This window comes from Exserohilum turcica (assembly GCF_000359705.1).
Source record: "Exserohilum turcica Et28A unplaced genomic scaffold SETTUscaffold_19, whole genome shotgun sequence".
Lineage (NCBI taxonomy): Eukaryota > Fungi > Ascomycota > Dothideomycetes > Pleosporales > Pleosporaceae > Exserohilum > Exserohilum turcicum.
In genome coordinates this window covers 559,830-580,039 of record NW_007360014.1, presented here as the reverse complement: position 1 = coordinate 580,039, position 20,210 = coordinate 559,830, and the positions used below count along the sequence as shown (strand labels likewise).

Here is a 20,210-nt window from a genome sequence, read left to right as displayed (position 1 = left end):
CGGCAGAGAAAGTAGCCACCACTCGAATGGGTAGTGGCCTAGCATTACACAGATAGGCAATGATACAGCAAGCATCGTGTTAATAGTTTCAAGCGGATATTCGGGTATCAATCAACTATAGTCTACGCTTCACTTTTGTTTGCTCTTCGCCTTGACCCGGGCAGCGAGCTTCTTGATGTCTTCATCTGCGCCTGCTGTCTCCTGCTTGGACTTTTTAATCCCGCGCTCCGCTTCCGGCTCGTCGCCATCCCGTCCTTGCTTTCGCTTCTTGCGGCCTTCCTCTAGCAGTGCCCTCATACCTGCAGTCTCCTTGAATCTAGGGTTCGTGGGATCAATGGCAAACTCATGACTCTCGTACAGCTTCGCGAAACGTGGATCGGTCGTGTTGATCTTGAACTTGTCTTCCACCACTGGGGCGTTCTTCTTGGCTTTCTTTCCCTTCTTCTTAATCTGCTCCGACTTGAGAATTTCGTTCATGTCGAAATGACGCATCTTTGAATCGTCGTCTTCGGCCATGAGCAGCTCAAGATTGGCGCGCTCCGCTGCTGCCGCTTGGTCTTGCAGCTCTTGCTCTGCTTTCTTGGCCTTCTTGGAATTTTTGGCCTCCTTCTTTGAAGCCTTGGCAGCTTCTTCGGGATCAGATGCGAAGAAGGGGTCGTTGAACGGATCGTCATCTGCGTTTTCTGCGGCGGCCCCTGGCTGTTCAACAGGGGCATCGGGATCTCTGCCAGCCTTTTTGGCCTCCCATCTCTCCTTACGCTTCGCTTTCCTCTCCTTCTCTTTCCGGATGTACTTCTCCATGGTTGTCTCCTGCACAGGAATGTCGTTTTCAAACACGTCACCTTTGCCAGTCTCGTTTGATAGTCCGCCTGTAAAGGTGATTTGCATCTCGCTATCCGGCTTTGGAAAGTCACGGTCTTTCTTCGCAGACGCCTTCTTCTTGGGCTTGGCGCTCTTGCCCGATGCCTCCAACCCTAGAGCTGCCCGCAGACTTGCTGCCTTTTCTGCTTTTGCCGCCTCCTCTTCATCTTCGGACGACGAAGAGTCTGTACCGAGATATGCCTGCAGTTCATTCTCGTCAATTTCCTTGCGTGAAAAGGCACGCTTCTGGACTTCCTTTCTGGTGGCATCATCGGCGTCCCACGTCAGCTTGACCTTTGAGTGGGTAAGTGCGTCAGTCGAAAACTCGTTTGGCTTGTAACCGTCAGGCAGCTTTGAGCATTCATCGTGCGGATCCTGGTCGAACGTTGTGCCGTCGGGGACGAACCGGAGGTCGAAGAAGTTTGCACTCGTCAGATACTCGCGGCCATCGAGGTTGTCATAGATGGACTTTGCGACATTGGCGGAAGAGCATGTAATGACAGCGTAGTAATATCGCAGTCGGTCAAGCTGATAGGCTCGCAGTTTGGTCGAGTCGAACTCTTCGCCATTGTTATCTTCTTCCAAAGCGGCATCTGGCTGCTCTTGGTCGTCTGAATCAGAAGCATCAGAGTCAGGACCAGACACGCCAATGTTATTCTTGCCTTTGCTGGCTGTCGAAGCAAAGATTTCGCGGGGTGGACCCTCAATCTCCTCGCGCTGTAGACGCTCCATGCCAAACTCGCTGGGGTATATGACGACGTTGAGAATCCTTCCGTCTGCCGGGACGAAGGAGTTTGCAACTGCCATGATGTCAATGGCGCGGATGTTGTCCCAGTCCAAATTGACTGCAGCCAGGCGCGCCGAGATGTCGCCCGTGGGGACTTCGTGGCCGTCGCCGGCGAGCTCGGCCTGCTCGTAGATATCGACTTCTTCCTCTTCCTCATCGGAGCTTTCGTCCGACGACGATTCAAGCCCACCCCGCCGGATCAGATCGTAGCCTTTCTGCTCAACCCTTTTCATTTCCTTCCGAACAGCATTGTCCCGCTTGTTGCTGGACGGGCGCTCGGGCTCCGACTCGTCCTCGTCTTCCTGGTCATCTGCATCGCTGTCTACCTCATACAGTCTTTCGATGACCTTCTTGCCTGCGTCTTTGGATATCTTGCGGCCATATCTGTCGACCGAGGCCTTGTTGTAGAAGTCGGGGTCGCTCTTTATGCGCGCGAACCGTGCATCGAGTTTAACCTTGGTGTGCTTCTTGGAGGGCAGCCGGAACTTGGGGTCCGTCTCGAAGTTTGCGAAGCGCGGGTCGCCTGCGACATGTTAGTGCGCCGTTCAAGCAGGGGGAGCGGCGGCGCATGGCGTACGAGAAGCTGCGCTGGCCTTTTCGGCCTTTGCGGCTGTGCTTGGCAAGTTCTGGCGCTTGGGAAGAGGCATTGCTCGATTTTGACAGTGAAGGCGTTGTTGCGTGCGACGCGCTCTTGCGAAAGTTGCGAACATTTTCTGCCGGGCGGTGGCGGGCCGGCCAAGTCAGGCGCCCATTGGACGGCGCGTGGAGGCCCGAGCTCGATCAGGGTACGATAGCCGATCTGGGGAAGCTGCGTCCTGCGTCACTTCATGGCCGGGCCAGACCGAGAGGGGAAATGCATCACGTTCCCAACACTTTGCTGCTCTCACTCGCGCGCGCTGAACCTTCACTCCTCTCTCTGACCCGGCGACCATCACGAGCTTGACAGACACCGCAAAGCCGAACTCACCCACAATGCCTTCTCCCAGGCTTCTCACGTAAGTCGACCAACTGGGCTCGCGAGCTCCAGCTCCGCTCTCTACCAGTAGCTGACGCCGTCGCCCGCCTCAGCCCCCGAAATATGGTGATCCTCTCCGTGATATCAGTCGCTGGTGGCTACTTCACACTCAAGCCACGCGCGCTGGCCGACCAGCAGAGAGTGCGCAGTAGCGGTGACTTTGCAGTCTCGGTCGACCGATCCGGTACGTCCAGCCATGCTCTCTCCCAGACGCCCTTGGGTGCTGACCGCGAGCGATAGGAGGCGGTGTGTGAAGACAGAAGATACCAGCTCCATCCCGACAGCATCATTTCTGCTCTCTGGCGTTCGTTTTCAGCGGGACACTGAGTTTCGGCCCCTTTCAGCCAGTCGTTAAATTATCATATGCCTGTAGCAGCCCAGGCCGTCCGCGCGAGGGCAGCAGCCCAGACAGCAGTATCACGTAGCAACGAGTGTGGCCCGCATAAATAGTAACAAGATGCCATGTCTGCACACGAGAGCAATTGTTCGCCAGTGTTTCACGTGTCTGCTGCGCGCATGTATGGCCATTTCAGCTCTCGTACGTACATGTACACGTCCAACGCGCACGTCTCCAGGCGGCTTTTTATAGCAATGAGGACAGCGGCCGTTTCGCACAGCTCACCATGGGCCAGGTTCCTGCCTGGGGCTCGTGATTCGGGCGCTGCGTATTCGCTGGAAAGCCACCATTCGGCCGGTCCACCCGCTGCTAAATATAACTCGCTCCGCCTCCATTACGATAACCCTCGAAAATCACCCCCAATCACCCCCGTCACCCAGCCACTCGACTGCTCAATCACGCTACCAAGACGCAAGACAGATTCGTCGTTTGTCATGATACCGGCTCCTCGTCAGCCGTTGGCGTGGCTTCTAGTTATGCAGCTGAGCCACTTCATGCGCGCTGTCATTCCCACTGTCCTGGTGCCGGGCGCCTGTAAGTAGCCTGCATGCGTCCGCCATCAGCACGGAGGGTGCCGCTTTTTTCGTTCAACATGGATGCAGGCGACCCGCCCGGCCTTACCGTATAGCGACTGCTTACAGCAAGATCATCTACTAGCAGTACCTTGTGCAATAGGGTGGGCGCAGCTGCCAAGGGCTGATTAGGGTTCTGCCACACGCCCTCACATTGCTATAACCTTCGTGCGGTCCAGGGTCGTGTTCCGAAATCCCAGCATCCGCCACCTCCGTAATTCCTTCGTATAACCACCGCTCATCCCATGCTGTACCGTCGCTAACCTAGATCCCTCCATTCAACCCCCAACTAACATGGTCAACATGATGGGGTGCCGCCATCTCGAAAACTCGGTCCAGAAGAAACCTCAACAAGGAGCGAAAGACAGGATGCCACGTCGGGTCAACGTCGTAGCTGCGGCCAGCTATGTCCGTAAAATCTTCGAGAGCAAACGGCTTGCCTACAGTATCATGGGCGGATTCCAGATGTCTTGCTTGGGCAATGGGCGTGAAGTATCAGACGTACAGATTGCCTATGACGACAGAGACTTTGACCGCATCAAGAAGAAGCTCGAGGCAGACCCACGGTATGCTAAGGCCAGCCATACACATGGCACTCGCTGACAGCGACAGTGTCCAACTTCCTGCGGGCATGAACCCATTGACCCCGTCCAAGATACTGGTTCAAACAGGACCCCGGTTTAAGGATATAGCATGCACTGGCTCCGTAACAATCGAAGTCTATCTGCTGCCACCAGGTGAGTATTTTTGCAAGCTTGCGGTGATTACAAACTAAACACTTTGCAGGCTCGTACGGCACACCGCCCAGCGGCACTCTAAAGAACAATGTAGTCTTGTTGAGCGATAACACCGGAGGTGTCTTGAGGACCTTCAACGGCCTAAACATGTTATACCTGGTGAACACACTGGCTCAATTCTGCAAGAACCACAGCCTTGGTTGGAGTCCACTCGAGGACTTACTACTCGTATGCCAACGCTACGGAGGCCAGATCCAATCCGTTCGAGACCAACTGGATCAAAGAGCGATACACCAGAATTTTCTCAACACACCTTTTTTCGCTAGACTGCCCTTTGAGGAACAGCGCAGATGCTTTCAGATACTGGCCGGGCAGACTTTACCAAGTCAGCCAGTCATGAATGTTCCATTGCCTCAAAATGGCCACCCATGGTCGCAATCCGCTTTGGAAGTACAGCAAAACCGGATGTCCTTTTACAATGCGGCACCACGGCTCGACACAAATTTTGCGCATGGTCTCCAGAACCCTCAGCTGGTTCAACAGGACCAGCCTATGCAGATGCCACCAACCAAACAGAACTTACCGTGGATGAATCTTCCTAGTTCCCCGCGAGCAGCAGAGGCCAATGTTCCATCAGGAGATTCCAGATCGAGATACCGTCGCATCAGTACTTACAATGTCAGGCGCGTTTCCAGTGGCCCGCAACTAAGTGGCAATTCATCCAAGGAGTCACTCCACGAGCTATATGCGAATCAAAAGACTTCAGCACCCAATGTTCCTCCTCTTCCTCAGCAGCCTAACGAGAAGTCAGCAAGACTTAGTGTTCAACACGTAGGACCAAGCGTATCAAGTCAGGCACACAACTCCAAAAAAGACACCATATCTCGGAACCCACAACACCAGAACCATTCGGAGACATTCGAGATGCCAGCTACATCAACGCAACTAAAATCGATACCAGAGCACAGGGAAACAGGAGCTAAAGCAGGAAGTAGATCCACAGCGGAAAACACGCAGTCACAAGAAGCGCAACCGAGTAACCAACGGCGGGAACCGTGGGACGAGAAGGCGCCATGCAAATGATGGAAGAAGTACCGTTGTGAGAGGCTCTCGAATACCGTATACCAGTGTAGGAAATGTGGGGGGGGGGGGTGCAAGTCTAGGATTTCATTGCTGTTCAAAGCTACCAACCAAGTGCTATCTTGGACAAAGTTAGAATAATATAGGGATTAATATATTATATATACTCCCTTTTGGAAATCATCATATTATACATACAAATTCTGCTCGTTGCGCAGTGCAAGCCCGTCGCGATTTACTTCATCTCACGACACATAGCCTTGCTCAAATTGCGGTAATTCTGCCTGGTATTCCCGCGCCAGAATACTCGGATCCAGATTCTCGCGCACATGCGTATCTGAATAGTATCGTTGTTTCTTGTTCTGCGCGTTGTCCGCCGCAGCCGCAGCCATAGTCTCGGGCACGGGCGGCGACGCAGACGCCGACCGCGAGTGTGGCTGAGACTGAGGCTGCGCCTGTGGTGCCGTCGGTCGATACGCCTTGTACACGGCCAAGGGCGCAGGCGTAAGCGGCGGCAACGCAGCCCTCGCCAGCACCTCGTCTGCACATGCCCACTCGGTCAACCGCTCCTTTGCGCTCGCATCGTCGGCGTCGGAAACGGGGGGTGTCGCGTATCCGCTGTGTAGTTGTGTGAATAGATCAACTGCGTCCTGCATCGATGATGTGCTGCTCGCGAGCGTACTCGTGCTGTTGGCGTGATGATGATGATGATGATGATGAGACTGGGACTGGGAATGGCGGCCAGCTCCTGGCACGAGACTCGGGGGCAGTGCGGCTGATGGAGGGGGCAGGGCACGGGAAAGGCGCGGTGGAATGGGCGGCGCTTGTTCTGATGGTTCTGGGGGCTGGGACTGTGTCGGTATTTGGAGGAGTGGTGCCGAGACGGCGCGACGGTCGGACAATGCGGGCCTGATGGGGGCGGGGGCGCTGCCGATTTGCTCGACGGCCGAGATGATGTCTGCGGAGAGCTCGGCGATGATGTCGTGATGAGAGTTGGAGTGGCTGTGGGAGAGAGGCGGCGTGGGAATCGAGTCGAGCTCGTAGACTGCGGTGGTGCGGTCTGCTGATGTTTTGGTTTTTTGCGTCCGTAGTGGTGATGGCGCTTCGTATATGCCGTTGGGGCCTACAATGTGTAGTTGCTTTGGTTCTTCTGATGATGACGTCGCCCAGCGTCTTTGTCGAGAATCCCGCCTCGGAATACCTAAAGTAGTAATCCCATTTCCTCTTGAAGATCTCGGCGCCCTCGTCGTCCATGCCCTCGCCGCTCTTCTCCTTGATGAGCTGCGGCTTGATGGTGCTTTCCCAGCTGTCCAGGAACTTTTCGCGCCATAACCGCAGTGCCTTTGCGTAATGTGGTCCAATGTTCTCGATGCTGTCGACAACGAGCGAGCCGGCCGATGCATTGTTGATCGACGACACAAGTTCAGACACTGCTGGCAAATGGCCTCCGGGGAAAATATAGCGACGAATGAAATCATCCGACTTGGCGTAGGCTTCGTAACGGGCGTCGGGCATGGTGATGCATTGGAAACAGGCTATGCCGCCCTCCTTCTTGAGCAGCTTGTCTATGCACTTGAAGTACGTGACGAGGTACTCTTTGCCGACGGCCTCGAGCATCTCAATGGATACCACCTTGTCAAAAGGTCCCGTCTCCGGGACTTGGAGACTGCGGTAGTCACACAGAAGGACCGTAATCTTGTCCGACATGCCTGCTGCTTGTATCCGCTCTTCCGCCAGTTCTTTTTGTTCAATGGAGAGGGTGAGAGAAGTCACCCTGCAGCCTGTCCGCTCGACAGCGCGCATGGCGAAGCTTCCCCATCCTGTGCCAATTTCAAGAACATGGTCTGTGCCCTTGATATGTGTGTTGTCGATGAAGCGGTCGAGCTTTCGCATTTGCGCATCGTAGAGTGTTTCGCTCGCAGACGCGGGGTTCGACTTGGGAAGCCATATCGGGCACGAGTACGTCATATCTTGTGATAGGAACTCTGCGAACATTTCGTTTGAGATGTCGTAGTGTGCAGAAATGTTAAGGCGCGCATTCTTGAGGTTGTTGCTGCCTCGTACTAGACCGGCAAGACCAGACGAGATTGCGGATGTGAAGGTAGAACCGTTGGAGAGGTAGTTCCGGTTTAGAATGAAGAGCTGTGTTCATGAGCTAATCTGCGACCTGAGCATCCGTTCCAGCTGCAGGAACTTACCTCAAAAAACTTGGTCAAATCAGGTGTGGTGAATTCACCCAGCATGTAGCTCTCTGCGAAGCCCTGTTGAATATGAGCATTGCGTGCTTTCCGCCAGCCCCGAGCGCATGAAGATGCGTACCATGTCTGCAAAAAGAGCCAATCGCACCCAGAACTTCTCGTCGCGCACGTCAAGGAAAGCAATTGGCAGGCCTTCCTTGTCTGAGCCAAAAGCAACAGAGGCCTTGCTCGAGCCGCCTTCGAACACGACAAGCTTGCCATGCTTCAGATTCTGGAATTGCGAAAGCGTGCCGTTTTTGCATAGAGAGACCAACGGCCCCCAGGCCTGCGAAGTGACGGGGCTCAGAGCCGAAGAGACAGCTCCTGTAACAGAGCTGTAGACGGTCATGATTTCAAATGCTACACCTTCCAAGACAAGACAATTGGTATTTGAAAAAGTAAAACGGCCAATTGAGCGCGGAATCGGGTTGTAACCAAGCCTCTGAATCAGAGGGTGAAGCGGCGGCTGGTGCGATTAGAGGGCAAAACAGTGTATTCCCGTGGCGCGCTGGGGGTGAGCTTTGTGTTGAATTGCCGTGGCTGAGACAGCCAATTGAGTGGGAGTGGAACGCGAAATGGCCAAAAAGCAACGCGACAATGGTATCGTGAAAGCGCAGGAAGAAAAAGCAGCGAGGAACAAGAGCAACTGCAGCTGTTGAACCCTGGCGCAGGGCGCCAAAGTCTATTTCATAGTCGCATGCAGCGTGGCGCCTGTTGGCCGGAAAGGCCGGTCGCCGGCCGGAATGTTTCTTTATGCCGTCTTAAAGCCATGCGTGTTGCGTTGGATGTAGCTGAGGTGCAGTGTAGGGCAGGCCAGCCTTGCCACTTCGAGTGATCTATGACGCTGATGATCCAGGTTTAATATCGTGATCACGACGGAGCGGCGGCATTCAATTGAGCCGGCAGAAGGTGGGCGAGGTATAAGGAGCACCAGCCACTCGCCAATTGCCCATTTCCATTCGTTTTGAGTTTCCCGTAAACTGTGCCACTCGTCATGGTGGTGGACTGAGACGCAAAAGCTTGTCATGTAACAGAGCCGCACTTCAGGGTCCACCAGAGAGCATCCGAACCGGAACAATGTGCGGTGAGGGGTAAGTTATGCAGGGGCACGACTCTTAGTGTTTCGGGTTATTGGAGCCCTGCGATCGAATTCTGGTAGGCAATCGACGTCGGAGGATAGTGCGGGTCTGGAGTTCCTCTAATACGGCTACAAGCAGCAATATGCTGTTAGTAAGTCCGAAGTCCGTAGCGGTAGTCACAAGGTAGAGCTTGGTGGTAGCGGCGGCCGCGGGCCCCGGTTGCGGCGTGTGTTCTCAGCATGCTGATGTTTGCGAGCGTCGGGCAAAGATGAAGGAGGAAGGGAATGCAAGGGAAGAAGAAGAAGAAGAAGAAGAAGAAGAAGAAGAAGAAGAAGAAGAAGAAGAAGAAGAAGCGCAGACTTGAACTGGGACTTTAGCGCGAGTACATAGCCAAGGACATGTCGGTTTGCTGTCCAAAAGTCGTCATGATGAGCATTGCTACTGCCCAGGCGTCCGTGCGTCCGTGCGTCCCTCGGGGACACGCCGCGACGCGTCGACGCGTGCTCCGAGTTCGCTTCACCACCAGGCGACCGAAAACAGCCAGATATTCCAATTCCACAAGTGCATAGGCCAGCAAGCCGCTCACAATGCTCTCCATCCAGCCGTCCAAGCCGCAAAAGTGCACTCCTAATCTGCTGCCCGCTCGCATCAACCACAACGGTCCCATTTCCTCGACACCGCAGTACTGGAAGCCCTCGACCGACTCCAGAGGCACCCAACACGCCTACTTCCGCGGCCGCCATCTCTACGGCACCGCGCTTCCTCTGCCAGAAAGCTACACGGGTGCGGTCCTCACCGTTACCGACAAGCAATTACCGCAGGCCAGAGCACAGGCGCAATCGCACGGGGAAGACGACGACATGGAAGACGGGAACGAGGAAAACGACCGAGATGAGAGCATGCCTGTCGAAGTCATGATTGCAGAGCAAGTGGGTGAATTCAACGAGGTTGTTGTGTGGGGCCATGGCGGCGAGGTGGATGCCGGGCAAGACATGTTTGTCAGGGGGTTAAGAGAGTGGGTAGGATTTGCAGAGAGCATGCATATTGACGATGATGAGGAAGAAGAAGAGGAGACTCAGAAGGAGAAAAAAGAGACAGACAAGACGGCTTGAAGAATGCTGCGTACCGTTGCATGGTGTGGTGGTGCGTTGCGTTGTGAGCAGCAGAAGACGAGTGATACCCAAAACGACACACACACACACACACACACACAACAAGGCTATTAGCGTCCGACAAGCGCTCAAGATGAGGCTCCAGTGTCTGCCTCTAAACGTTTAATATCAGACACGCGAACCCTTACATCTTCCCTAGGCCTTTTTTGCCCCGTCAGCCTTAGCTACTCGCTCTAGTGACAGGCTGTGGGGTAATACTGACGTAGGCGCGCGGCGAACTCAAATCTGGGTTCAAAGCATCCCGCGCTGCCCGCCCGCCAACGCAGGGTCAACACGGCCGCAATCGCTTTTATCGGCGGGCCCTCGCGGTCGGTAGCTATGGAACTTGAGATGCGGGTAGGGGTATTTGCATCGTGGGGTTTTTAGCATGTAGTAGATTGTACCTGAGCACGAAAAATGAACGTTCAGCCATGTAGTGTAGTGGATCATGCCACCCAATTCAGTCTAAGTTTCGTATGCATTTCCCCATTTTCCATCTCGAACGAATTTGACTTGCTCAGCTTGCTAATGAGCCAAGCCCCTTACTCCGTTTCCAGCTTGCCAAATGGGACGCATAACGCGATTTGCACTGCTCATTCGTCCCTGTCCATAGCTCATAGTTTCGAGTCCACATCGCCTGTCATGCCCGTGTCTGAGAAGTCTACAAAACTCTCTTCCCCGTTGAAGCGCCTGGAGGTACCAACAGTCAGCAGCACGAAGAGTTACAGCAATCCAAGATCCAAACGAGACGATGCACAGCGTCCATCACGCTATTAGCAATACAGAGACAGGAAAGTTCAACTCACCACCCCCTTTCAGCGCCACCCGACAAATACGACGTATCCGAATTGAGCTCGCAGTCCCAATTGCCCGCAACACCCTTGTCGGCATCTCTGGATCGGCGTACAAACTTTGACAGGCCCGCCGTGTAGCACTGAAAGTCGTCGTCGTCGGGATTCTCCGGCATCAGCCCTGTCAGCACACGGCCCGCTGCTATCATAGTCGCGGCATGGGTACACAGCAGGACGGTCCTGGGCTGGTGCGGTTCATGATCCAGCGTCGTAATAATGTGCTCTAGCGCCTTTCGCACGCGCTGGTGCAGCTCGAGTATCGACTCCCCGTTGGAACCCGGCACATGCAGGGACACATAGTCGGAGTCTAGGTTGTCAAAGTGCGGCGCGAGGTGCTCGAGAGTCGGGGGCGCGGGATGCTCGAAGTGGGCGCGGCCAAAAAACTCGCTGGACAGGGAGATAAGCAGGAGGACGGAAAACAAAGTGAGGCACGAGTTGCCTGATGTTGTTGGCGTGCAGTTCATATGACCAATCTTCTCGTATCATATCGCCAACACACACCCACTCACTTACCCAATGCCCCTGTCCACTCTGATCTTGCCGCCTGCCTTGCCCTCGCTCAGCACCTTATCGCTGAAAGGCTTCAGGGTTTGCAGGCAGCGGTAAAAAGGACTAGAGTAGATTCTGTCGATTGGCGGGTCGATCGCAGCAAGGTGCTCGGCCAGCTCCTTGCTCTGCTGAACGCCCTTGGCCGTCAGCGGCGGGTCAGTGGGTATCCCGGTTGGTGACCGCGCCATGGATGCCGTGTATACACCTGTTTGAGGATCCACCGACCAGCTGGTCCGGAACTAAAAGACACCGCAGATGCACCGTTAGGAACCATTTTGTTGGGACTAAGGAGAGCGAGTCGAGACAGGTACGTGTGCGGGGTTGTGCTTGGAAAAGACACATTGTGGGGGTCGAGTAGGTAGTAGGGACAGGGAAAGAAGAAGAAGAGACGGAGCGCCGCGCATGCAGCGTGGTACCAATATGGAAAAACCCGCGAGCGACAACATGGGAAAGCGACAAAGTAGTATGGATTGGTATGAACGACCGAGGGGTTCAAGGTAGCTTCCCAGAAATAGAAGCGTATCCTAGGGTGATATGTTACGTGCAAAGGTGCAACCAGAGGCCAGAAACGGGCTTGGTACAAAGTAGGCTAGGATTCTTACGTACTGCATGTCGGACAATGTAGACGACTTCTATCATGATTTGTGATTGTTGTTTCTTGGAACCTTTCTTGGTCGCAAGGGCTGGATCTTGGGGGTCCGTAGTGTTGGCTTTGCGCGTAGGTGTACGATTTGCTCGGTGACGAGAGAGGTTCGCTACCAGTTTCCCCAACTACTTACCTCGGCTATTTTCCCTTGCTCGTCACTGGCTGCCCTCTGGCTGCCAAACTCCCTGATAGCATTCCGTCATGCTGATCAGAATGAATTGCCAATAAATTGAAACTGCTCATGACCACCGAAAACTGTTTGCTGCTATGCCAGCATGGTTTGTTTTTCGTATAGGTATAGCCGCCACAAAAGGTCGATGCAAACGGACCGCTGCCTGCATGCCGTGTTGCAGTCCGCTGAACGCACGTATACGTTACTTAACGTTTAGCTAACAGCCAACACTCCCGTGGAAAAAGACAATGCAAAAGGACCCAGCACGTACGAGTCGAGACCTTTGCCATTACCTATATTCAGCCATAGACCGCGTCATCCCCACGCACATCCATGGACCCCACGCTCCGAGCCGTGCCCACGTAACTGATGTAGTGGATGGACCGTAGCCCAGTCTTCGCATGCGACATTTCTGCAGCGATGTGCGTTTGCTGCAGCTGTAGTGCAGGAACGAGCTGCCATTCTGCGAAGCGCGTCGTCATGCTGCAGGCCTTTGCTGTTTATTGACAGCCATAAGCGGACGCCATGTTTATGCAACTGGAACAAAGGTGTTTTTCTCCAAGTTGCCTGGCCCGCGGAATGCGAATATTTGGCCCCAAATGTCGAGGCTTCTCAGCACCGGGAGGCTATGCTGGAATAGCGGCCCCCTGTGGAAGACGAGGTCCTATCTTTGGGCGCATGATCGACACGTCCGATGCGATCCACACTACGTGTAAGTATGTGCGATTCCTCTTCACGTGCCGCCCATGATGTGAGACGAGTAGTGTCCTTGCCTTGGGCGCGGGACGGTAGGGCTAGCGGCGGTGCAATTCACGGAATATAAGAGCGGTCCGCTGATGCTTCTCAGCCCAAGGGCCTTGCGGGGGGCCAATACATTGGTCCGCTGTGGGGTTTGTCATGACATGATGGGCTGACAAGCACGAATGGTTAACGATAGTGTGTGTTAGGAGTGTAGGAAGCTGTTGAAGGGTCCTGAAACCTCTAACGTACCGGGCATAGTGGGACCTTGCGGGTTGGGCTGACTTGCATGTAGCATTCAGGTCGGTCTCGCTGGATATTAGTGTGTTGGTGCCATTGCATGTTCCCTTTGCCCTTTTCCGCACATGCCCCAGCACGCGGACACAAGCCGACTTTGAATCGTGTTCAAGAGACGACACGGTAATACTACTGCAAGTCATCGACGATCACTACTGTTTCCACAGTCTGAATGCCACCGTGCATAGAGATTTCATGTTGGGATGCAGCGTCGTGTAGCGAAGTTGCCGGAGTCATGTCTAAACTTTGTCGATGATCAGCGGGGGCTGGTCGATTAGGGCGGGCTAGATGATTGCCCGATCCGCAGCGCTGGGTACTCGGAGGATCATACCGGGAAGACTGGGTCTGTGCTAGCTGCTGGCAAGCTTCTACGGTAGGGGTGGAATGCTAGCTGGGTGCAGTCGAACAGTGAAACCATCGATTTCTGATTCCTGAGGTGCAGATTGTGGACCCAGCGTTTCTTGGAAGATGGCGCATGTGGCCGCCACCAGCCGTCTGGCTAAGGAGCTACATGAGCTAAGACATGTCTAAAGAGACAATTGCATGTGTTTTTCATGTTGTCGACATGCTAGCCCGGGCAGCAGAAGACGCCGCCTCACTCTTGGTATGCATCTTACACCCGTTGATAGCCATCATGATGAGCAAGGCTCATCGGACCCGCGAGTCTGGTACCAACGTGAAAAAACAATCGTGGGCTGATGGCTGCCGTGAATCCAGTCGAGGGCGATTGCAGACTGATCTTGACGCGTGCGCGGGATGGTTTCATATTACTACACCAGATAGAGTAAAGCTACGCGAGACAGCCCGGCACTTGTGACTCTTGGCCTCTGAGTTGCTAGCCAGTCGAAGATAAGCCAGAAGCGACGTCTAAACCAAGCCTCACTCGAGTAATTGCTGTAGTCCGGCATATCGAGCACGTGCTAGACACTTGCCGGATGGCGCGCAGGAAAACGATCGCGTGCGACGGCAAAAGCGAAACAGCGCGTATGCCACGGATAAGGCGGTAATCTCAGCCCTCCAAGTTGCCTCGGGCTGATGTAACGTGGGCAGCGTTCCCCTGTTGGAGCATCCCGGAATGATGCTACCGTCAAGCTGCAGAAGAGCGCATTCGCATTCGCTAGAGATTGAATTTCACCCTGCACAGGACGACTTGGACGAATCAGCATAATTCATGTGCCAATTGCGCAGTATAATCGACAACGTCATAGAGTAACGGGGTGTAAGCGTAACGATTCCAGAAGCGCATGCTCGCCTTGTCCAAACATGCCTGCGCTACCGGAACCGATGGCACAAAAGCTTGCACTGACGTGGTGGTTCGTAGTCGTTCATTCACTCCTGATGCTGCCTTGGTCAACCATCTCGTCGTGCCCAATTCACACGTCTCCTTGGCAATTGGACGCCATTCCACTCACGTGTATGATTCGTTGGCTATCCACGACTCACATGTACCGGCGATTGATTGTGAGGCGTCGCCCGTGGCAATGCTTTTCGACGCCCATCGCGACCACATCCATTGTGGCATAGATAGGCGGCATCGCGCGTGATCAGCGTCCGGGGCAGGTTCGCTGGGGCTTGATCAAGGCCCACTGAAATCAATCGCCTCCCTCCCACCTACACTAGGTAGGCGTTCCACAGCCGAGCCAAATCCAAAAGGGAGGGGACGGCATCCAAAGGCTGCGACACAAAAGCAACTGTTCAATGGTTGAACCAGGAAAATGTGACGTGGAATGATGCAGTGGTTCTGGGCTGTCGGTTTTATTACGCGCCAGCCACTATTGCAGCATGTGCCCTACGGAAAAAAAAAACAAAGCGAGGCGCTTCGGTAGATCTGGTATAGGTCGGGATCTGGTGGCTGACAGCCCTCGGAGGGTTTGAGGTTAAACTAAAAACAGATGAAGGCAGCAGTGGCCGGAAACAATCGTCATGGCCAAGCAAATACTCAAGCATGCAGAGAGCGCGCCTGTAAAGGCGTTTAGCTCACTGCTAGGCATGCCGTGTGGTTGACTTGGGACAGACGGTACGCATAAACAGGGACATAGACAGGAGCGACAAGTGCTAGGAGTCGACAGGGGTGCTGTACAGTGAGGGGATTACTGGATTATTGTACAGCTGGGCTCATTAAGGGTGACAAGGAAACGACAGGCTTGTGACGTGCCATGCGGTCAAGGTTGAGTATACGTGGAATCGCCACCACCAACTACTTGGAGCTAGTGTTGTGTAGCGAGATATCTTCGAGTTCGGCACTGGCCGAGACGCGTGGGGAGACCTTGCCTTTCATTCCAAGCTTTGTCTCAGTGACCCAGACACGCAGGGCGATGAGATACCTGACGATGAGGAAGAGGATAATGGCCGCGACCAAGATGCCGATGATGTAGCCCGCCACAACGCCGGAGGAGTGCCTTTGGAGATCGAGAAACGGGTACACGTAAAAGCCCTGGGTGGCGTGGGTAAGATAAGCCAGGCCAAGGTATAGAGCCAAGAGCAGGATAATGGGGATCAGATCCAGCCAGGGCAGCGGCTTGGTGCAGGGAAAGAAAATCTCGCAGAAGGCGTACAGTGAGTTGAGGGCGTGCTGGGACGTGTTGGACCAGATGGAAAATGTCGTGGGGAAATTTGCAGCAAGGAGACCCCAGAAGACAACTGCTACATGTCAGCTGTGCAAGGCAAGCGCTAAGAGCAGCAAATGGAATTATGGAGCAAGCCCTTGGGCAGGCTGGCGCCAGCTCGGAGACGTTGACTTACTGGTGACTATCCATGGGTATACGACGATGGTGGAGTAGAAGATGCTGTGGGCGACTTGCAGGGGCTTGGGCCAGCGAGCCAGGAACGAGGTGCCCGTCAGCCAATAGCTTCCCGTGTGTGCGGCAGCAAAGGCATAGTAGAAGGCGAGACCCCAGTACGTCAGGTTGGTGAAGTAGGAGAAGGAATGTCGTGATTCTGCAGACCTGCCGTGGGCGCCGTTCCAGCCAAAGATGGTGAACAGGGTGGTGAATGCGTACAGGGCCAGCAGCGCTCGGTAGCCAAAGAGCAGGCTGGACGGGAGGGCCCAAGACGTTACAAACCGCGTGGGGTCCAAAGGCCCGGTATAGGGTGCTGTAATTCGTTGACCAATCGCCATGACGAGGGTATCGAGTGGTGGTGCCCCTGTTCGCTGCTGACGCTAGAGCTGCCCAACTTCCGGAACGCGCCGACGAGAGACGCGTCGTCTTGGCGGCAGGCGGGAGACGGGAGACGGGATGGGCGAGGGCGAGAGGGAAGGATTTTGTGCGTCGTGATGCAGCAACGTGGTGTCGCGACGCACGCCCGCCCTCAGAAACTTCGGCCTCGCCAATTTCCGAGGCTGGAGCTGAAAAGGGCAGCGTCGCCGACGTGACTCGGGCTGAAGGCGCTAGCCCCGCGCTATAAACGCCCCAGCGCGCTAGGCCGCATCCGGCATGGCGGTCGTGCTCACCACCACCACCACCCACCACCCATCGCCCTGCGCCTCCGTAATGTCACGACTCTATCCCACCCCCCTGGCCTGTCCCACGCTGCAGCCATGGCCGGCCGTCTATGTTTCCACATGCCCTCCTACACTCCCCCAAACGCCGCCCGCCCAGGGTCATGCTTGCTCCGTGCTTGGACGACCGCCCGCAGCCTTGTCCCTATGTATCCTACTTTAAGACTGCATGCCATCATGCTTGCGCGCATCCTACTCGCTATGGTCATGCAAACAAGACTCGGTGTACCACGCCACTACCTCTTCGTCCCTCCTTCGACACTGTCGTTTGCTACCACACACCACTATGAGTGACAGCAGCAGGATATCCGTATGCACCCACCCACAGCCCCTCGCCCGCCGCACTTCTAACATGGCTTAGCAGAAAGCACAGCACCTCGCTCGTATACGAGACAACCAGCGTGAGTAGCCTTCTGCACACTTTGTATTTCCAGCTTGATCCTGTCCGCTTTCCCTTGCCACTCCCTTCTCCTCTGTCCTCGCCACACCACCCGCCTTGCTGGCCAGAACACGATACTTTGGCAGCTGCCCATAAGCCTGTCACTGACCCTCCCCGTAACAGGACGCTCGCGCGCTCGACGAAAAGAGTATCTGCACGAGCTCGAGGCAAAGCTGCGCAGCTATGGGCAGATCGGCATCGAAGCCTCATCAGAAATTCAAATTGCTGCTAGAACAGTCCTCGAGGAGAACCGCAAGCTCAAGGCTATCCTCCGTGAACGGGGAGTGTCGGAGCCCGAGGTGGCGGCCGCCTTAGAACGCACACCAGATCAGCACAGCACGCAGCTTTATGCAGCACCGAGACTGAGTGCCATGCTTGAAGGAAGAATCAAGACAGACCCAGCCTCGTCGACGACCCCATGCATAGCCTCCCAGACAAGAACGTTGATGCCTCGGCCCACGCCATCAGCTCCATCGACCAACACCCTACCTCCACGTTCCACTGATCTCAGTTGCGATGATTCACCCAGCCCTGGGTCAGTCGCATCCAACATGAGCACCCCGCCACCTTCTTCCCACTCGGCAACATTTCGCCCTGCGCCCATGACTCCGCCAGGCGTGGAGATCAAACTCGAGGACGTTTCATACGACTATCCCTACGAGCCACCATACAACACTTCTTGGACCCACCAAGGCGACTACGGCTACCTTTCAGACCCCTTTACTTACTATACCCGCCCTTCATACGTCGACCACACCAAATTGGCGGGTGTGACGCAGCCGGACACTGGAACTGAGCTGGAGAACGGCATGGGGTATCGCTATCCTGCTCAATGTTGTTGCACCCACAGCGCAACAATGTTTAACATGATGAACGGCTATTCACAACACTCTACCGCGATGTGACCCAGAAGGTCAGATCGATGAAAGTACTTGGTTTCATGTTCCTTCCTGGTTGCTGGAACACCCCTTTTTGTTGATACACACTTAGATATTCCGCGCGTGTAAGCACTTTTGACCTTGTTTTATTTTTTCTACTTCTACTAGTACGAAGTCAATCTACAAGCATTTCTTCTCAGCCCCTTATTCTCTAGGACGAATATTTACCAACTTTGGCCATCCTGTTGCCTGTTGCGTTTACTGTTTTCAATCTTGCTTTGAGTTGTACCCCTCCTGTAACATCACTTGGCAGCCTGATCCAATGGGTCACCTACAGGCTTGATGAACTTAACGAATTACGCAAGAAGCACCTAAAGCAACATGTACATAAGTCCCGTAGTACTATACAACTGTCTCCTACCATATTATTCAAACTTCTTAGAATATATTCATGCAAGGATTCAAACAGACTTTCTGTTATCGACTTCAAAAGCAGTCACGTGCGATGAACTACACCACAACATACAGATCTGCTGTAGAATGCATCAACATATCAATTAGAGCAGGTCAAACAGATGAATTAAGACAGACTAAGCTATGACATCAATTACTATGGCTTCTGGAGGTGTGCAAATATTGAGCTTTGATTGATTCGAGACCTGGCCTGTTATCTCTGGACAGCCCGTGCGACCCTGGCTATCATTACCGCTTGATTCTTTTACGACTCTAATTCTCTGCATCTATACCCCGCATCGCTTGTCTCGTGAAGCCTGGAGACGGTTCATTGGCTCATTCACTACAGTCACGTTATTGGCTGCCGTCGCAAAAGTCTTGGCGCTGTTGCTGTGTGAACCACAACCAAGTTGCACACGACACTGACCGAACAAGTCACAATTCATGCAGCGCACAGCCATGTCGACATCACAAGAGTTCGACTTGAGCTCTATCTCTGTCATGGCACTCTTCAGACGTATTCAAGCAGGAAGGGATCTTAAGAACAACACGCGCACAGACTACAATCTCAAAAGAGAAGAATATGACAGGATACAACGTGCGCTTCTGCAAGACGAAGAGCTCCGGTGTTTCGTGGAGACAAAGATACAGTAAGTAAGGCCCACATATTGTGAGCAGCCTAACCGAAAAAAAAGATGTGACATTTATGACTACATCGGGGACAGACGTAGACTGGCGGTTCGTAGGCCTACCAATGTACATCGTCTCTTCCTCGACAGTGTAGAGTATGCGATCGAGTCCCAGCTAGAATCAATACGCAACGGACCAGGCAGGAAAGCTCGGTTTGTACAGAACATTCGCCTAACCAGACCTTCAACGATATGCCTCCCAGCCAAGGCATCCTCTGATGTGTCTAGACACGACGCAGATGCGGGGCTCAAACATGTAGATGCAAGATACCCAGGCGTTATCATCGAGATCTCGTACGGGCAAGATGATTAGCGTCTAAGGGAGCTAGCCAACAAATACTTGTTAGCCTCAGACGCTAATGTGCAAGCTGTTGTCTGTCTGGACATAGCTCATGGCAAGAAGGGGTCACGCAGAGCGACATTTTCGATACGGCGATCACAATTGTTGAGCGATGACAACGGAATCGAGCTGCGACGCACAGTGCTTGACGCTACGGATGTAAGAAAACCCTGCATGTTCCAACCCTGAGTCCAGCCTTCTAATGCTCTGAGCAGGCTTTCCGGGATGATGAAGGAAAACCGACAAACAACAGAGACCTGCAGCTACGTCTCAGCGACTTCGCTTTCCAAAGACTGGTACAAGAGGATATGGGAGATGAAGATGCGCAAATCTCCGTCTCTTGCGTGCAGCTCTGTCAGTTTTTAGACGAGGCGGAGGAGTGCGAGTGACTGAGTACGGGGAAACATGATTGGTCAAAGATTCTCCATGGTACGATGGTGACTCTCCCAAACACATCTAATGCTATGAATACCATTATAGGCCTGTTCAGTTGAGTTAACAATGAATAGTTTCTATCCCCCAGCCACTTTCCCCTTTGTTCACATTGTCTCGCACTGCCGCCCTTTCATTTTGACCTCGATTTTGCGCTATATTCTTTATCAATATACCCCTGCTGTGCCGTCAACATCTTGCAAATTGTAAAAGTACTTGGTGCAAGCCATCATCGTCATCTTTGATTCCTTCGTTAACCTTCAATACCCATCCTTTATTCTTATCCTATACAATAAGAAGGATACTTTGAA

At 53.9% G+C, this 20,210-nt stretch overlaps 9 protein-coding genes across 9 annotated transcripts; 5 read left to right on the top strand and 4 right to left on the bottom strand.

The window, feature by feature from the left end:
* Positions 1–129: 129 nt before the first annotated feature.
* Positions 130–2,295, bottom strand: SETTUDRAFT_28276 (uncharacterized protein; the record flags this gene model as incomplete). The annotated part of the gene is made up of 2 exons (XM_008026528.1): positions 130–2,171; positions 2,226–2,295. 2 exons carry the CDS (start codon positions 2,293–2,295, stop codon positions 130–132), a joined length of 2,112 nt encoding a protein of 703 aa, XP_008024719.1.
* A 325-nt stretch (positions 2,296–2,620) lies between these two features.
* On the top strand, positions 2,621–2,917 carry SETTUDRAFT_28275 (uncharacterized protein; the record flags this gene model as incomplete). Its single annotated transcript, XM_008026527.1, has 3 exons — positions 2,621–2,643; positions 2,717–2,847; positions 2,904–2,917. The coding sequence occupies 3 exons, from the start codon at positions 2,621–2,623 to the stop codon at positions 2,915–2,917; spliced, it is 168 nt and encodes a 55-aa protein (XP_008024718.1).
* A 1,009-nt stretch (positions 2,918–3,926) lies between these two features.
* SETTUDRAFT_109388 (uncharacterized protein) lies at positions 3,927–4,407 on the top strand (the record flags this gene model as incomplete). Its single annotated transcript, XM_008026650.1, has 2 exons — positions 3,927–4,198; positions 4,245–4,407. 2 exons carry the CDS (start codon positions 3,927–3,929, stop codon positions 4,405–4,407), a joined length of 435 nt encoding a protein of 144 aa, XP_008024841.1.
* A 2,194-nt stretch (positions 4,408–6,601) lies between these two features.
* Positions 6,602–8,035, bottom strand: SETTUDRAFT_62269 (uncharacterized protein; the record flags this gene model as incomplete). Its single annotated transcript, XM_008026556.1, has 3 exons — positions 6,602–7,591; positions 7,648–7,710; positions 7,769–8,035. Coding segments are annotated over 3 exons (1,320 nt in total), but the record flags the coding sequence as incomplete, so codon positions are not given.
* A 1,278-nt stretch (positions 8,036–9,313) lies between these two features.
* Positions 9,314–9,856, top strand: SETTUDRAFT_130936 (uncharacterized protein; the record flags this gene model as incomplete). The annotated part of the gene is made up of 1 exon (XM_008026649.1): positions 9,314–9,856. A coding segment is annotated over exon 1 (504 nt), but the record flags the coding sequence as incomplete, so codon positions are not given.
* A 674-nt stretch (positions 9,857–10,530) lies between these two features.
* Positions 10,531–11,955, bottom strand: SETTUDRAFT_109586 (uncharacterized protein; the record flags this gene model as incomplete). The annotated part of the gene is made up of 4 exons (XM_008026648.1): positions 10,531–10,606; positions 10,723–11,154; positions 11,281–11,555; positions 11,923–11,955. The coding sequence occupies 4 exons, from the start codon at positions 11,953–11,955 to the stop codon at positions 10,531–10,533; spliced, it is 816 nt and encodes a 271-aa protein (XP_008024839.1).
* Positions 11,956–15,018: 3,063 nt separating this feature from the next.
* SETTUDRAFT_169048 (uncharacterized protein) lies at positions 15,019–16,404 on the bottom strand. The gene is made up of 2 exons (XM_008026647.1): positions 15,912–16,404; positions 15,019–15,809 (listed from the first exon to the last, which is right to left on the bottom strand). The coding sequence occupies exons 1-2, from the start codon at positions 16,285–16,287 to the stop codon at positions 15,367–15,369; spliced, it is 819 nt and encodes a 272-aa protein (XP_008024838.1). The 5' UTR covers positions 16,288–16,404; the 3' UTR covers positions 15,019–15,366.
* A 359-nt stretch (positions 16,405–16,763) lies between these two features.
* On the top strand, positions 16,764–18,383 carry SETTUDRAFT_169047 (uncharacterized protein). Its single transcript, XM_008026646.1, has 3 exons — positions 16,764–16,978; positions 17,030–17,069; positions 17,231–18,383. The coding sequence occupies exons 1-3, from the start codon at positions 16,838–16,840 to the stop codon at positions 18,010–18,012; spliced, it is 963 nt and encodes a 320-aa protein (XP_008024837.1). The 5' UTR covers positions 16,764–16,837; the 3' UTR covers positions 18,013–18,383.
* Positions 18,384–18,897: 514 nt separating this feature from the next.
* SETTUDRAFT_39406 (uncharacterized protein) lies at positions 18,898–19,856 on the top strand (the record flags this gene model as incomplete). Its single annotated transcript, XM_008026545.1, has 4 exons — positions 18,898–19,088; positions 19,164–19,421; positions 19,449–19,626; positions 19,683–19,856. 4 exons carry the CDS (start codon positions 18,898–18,900, stop codon positions 19,854–19,856), a joined length of 801 nt encoding a protein of 266 aa, XP_008024736.1.
* Between the last annotated feature and the right edge of the window lie 354 nt (positions 19,857–20,210).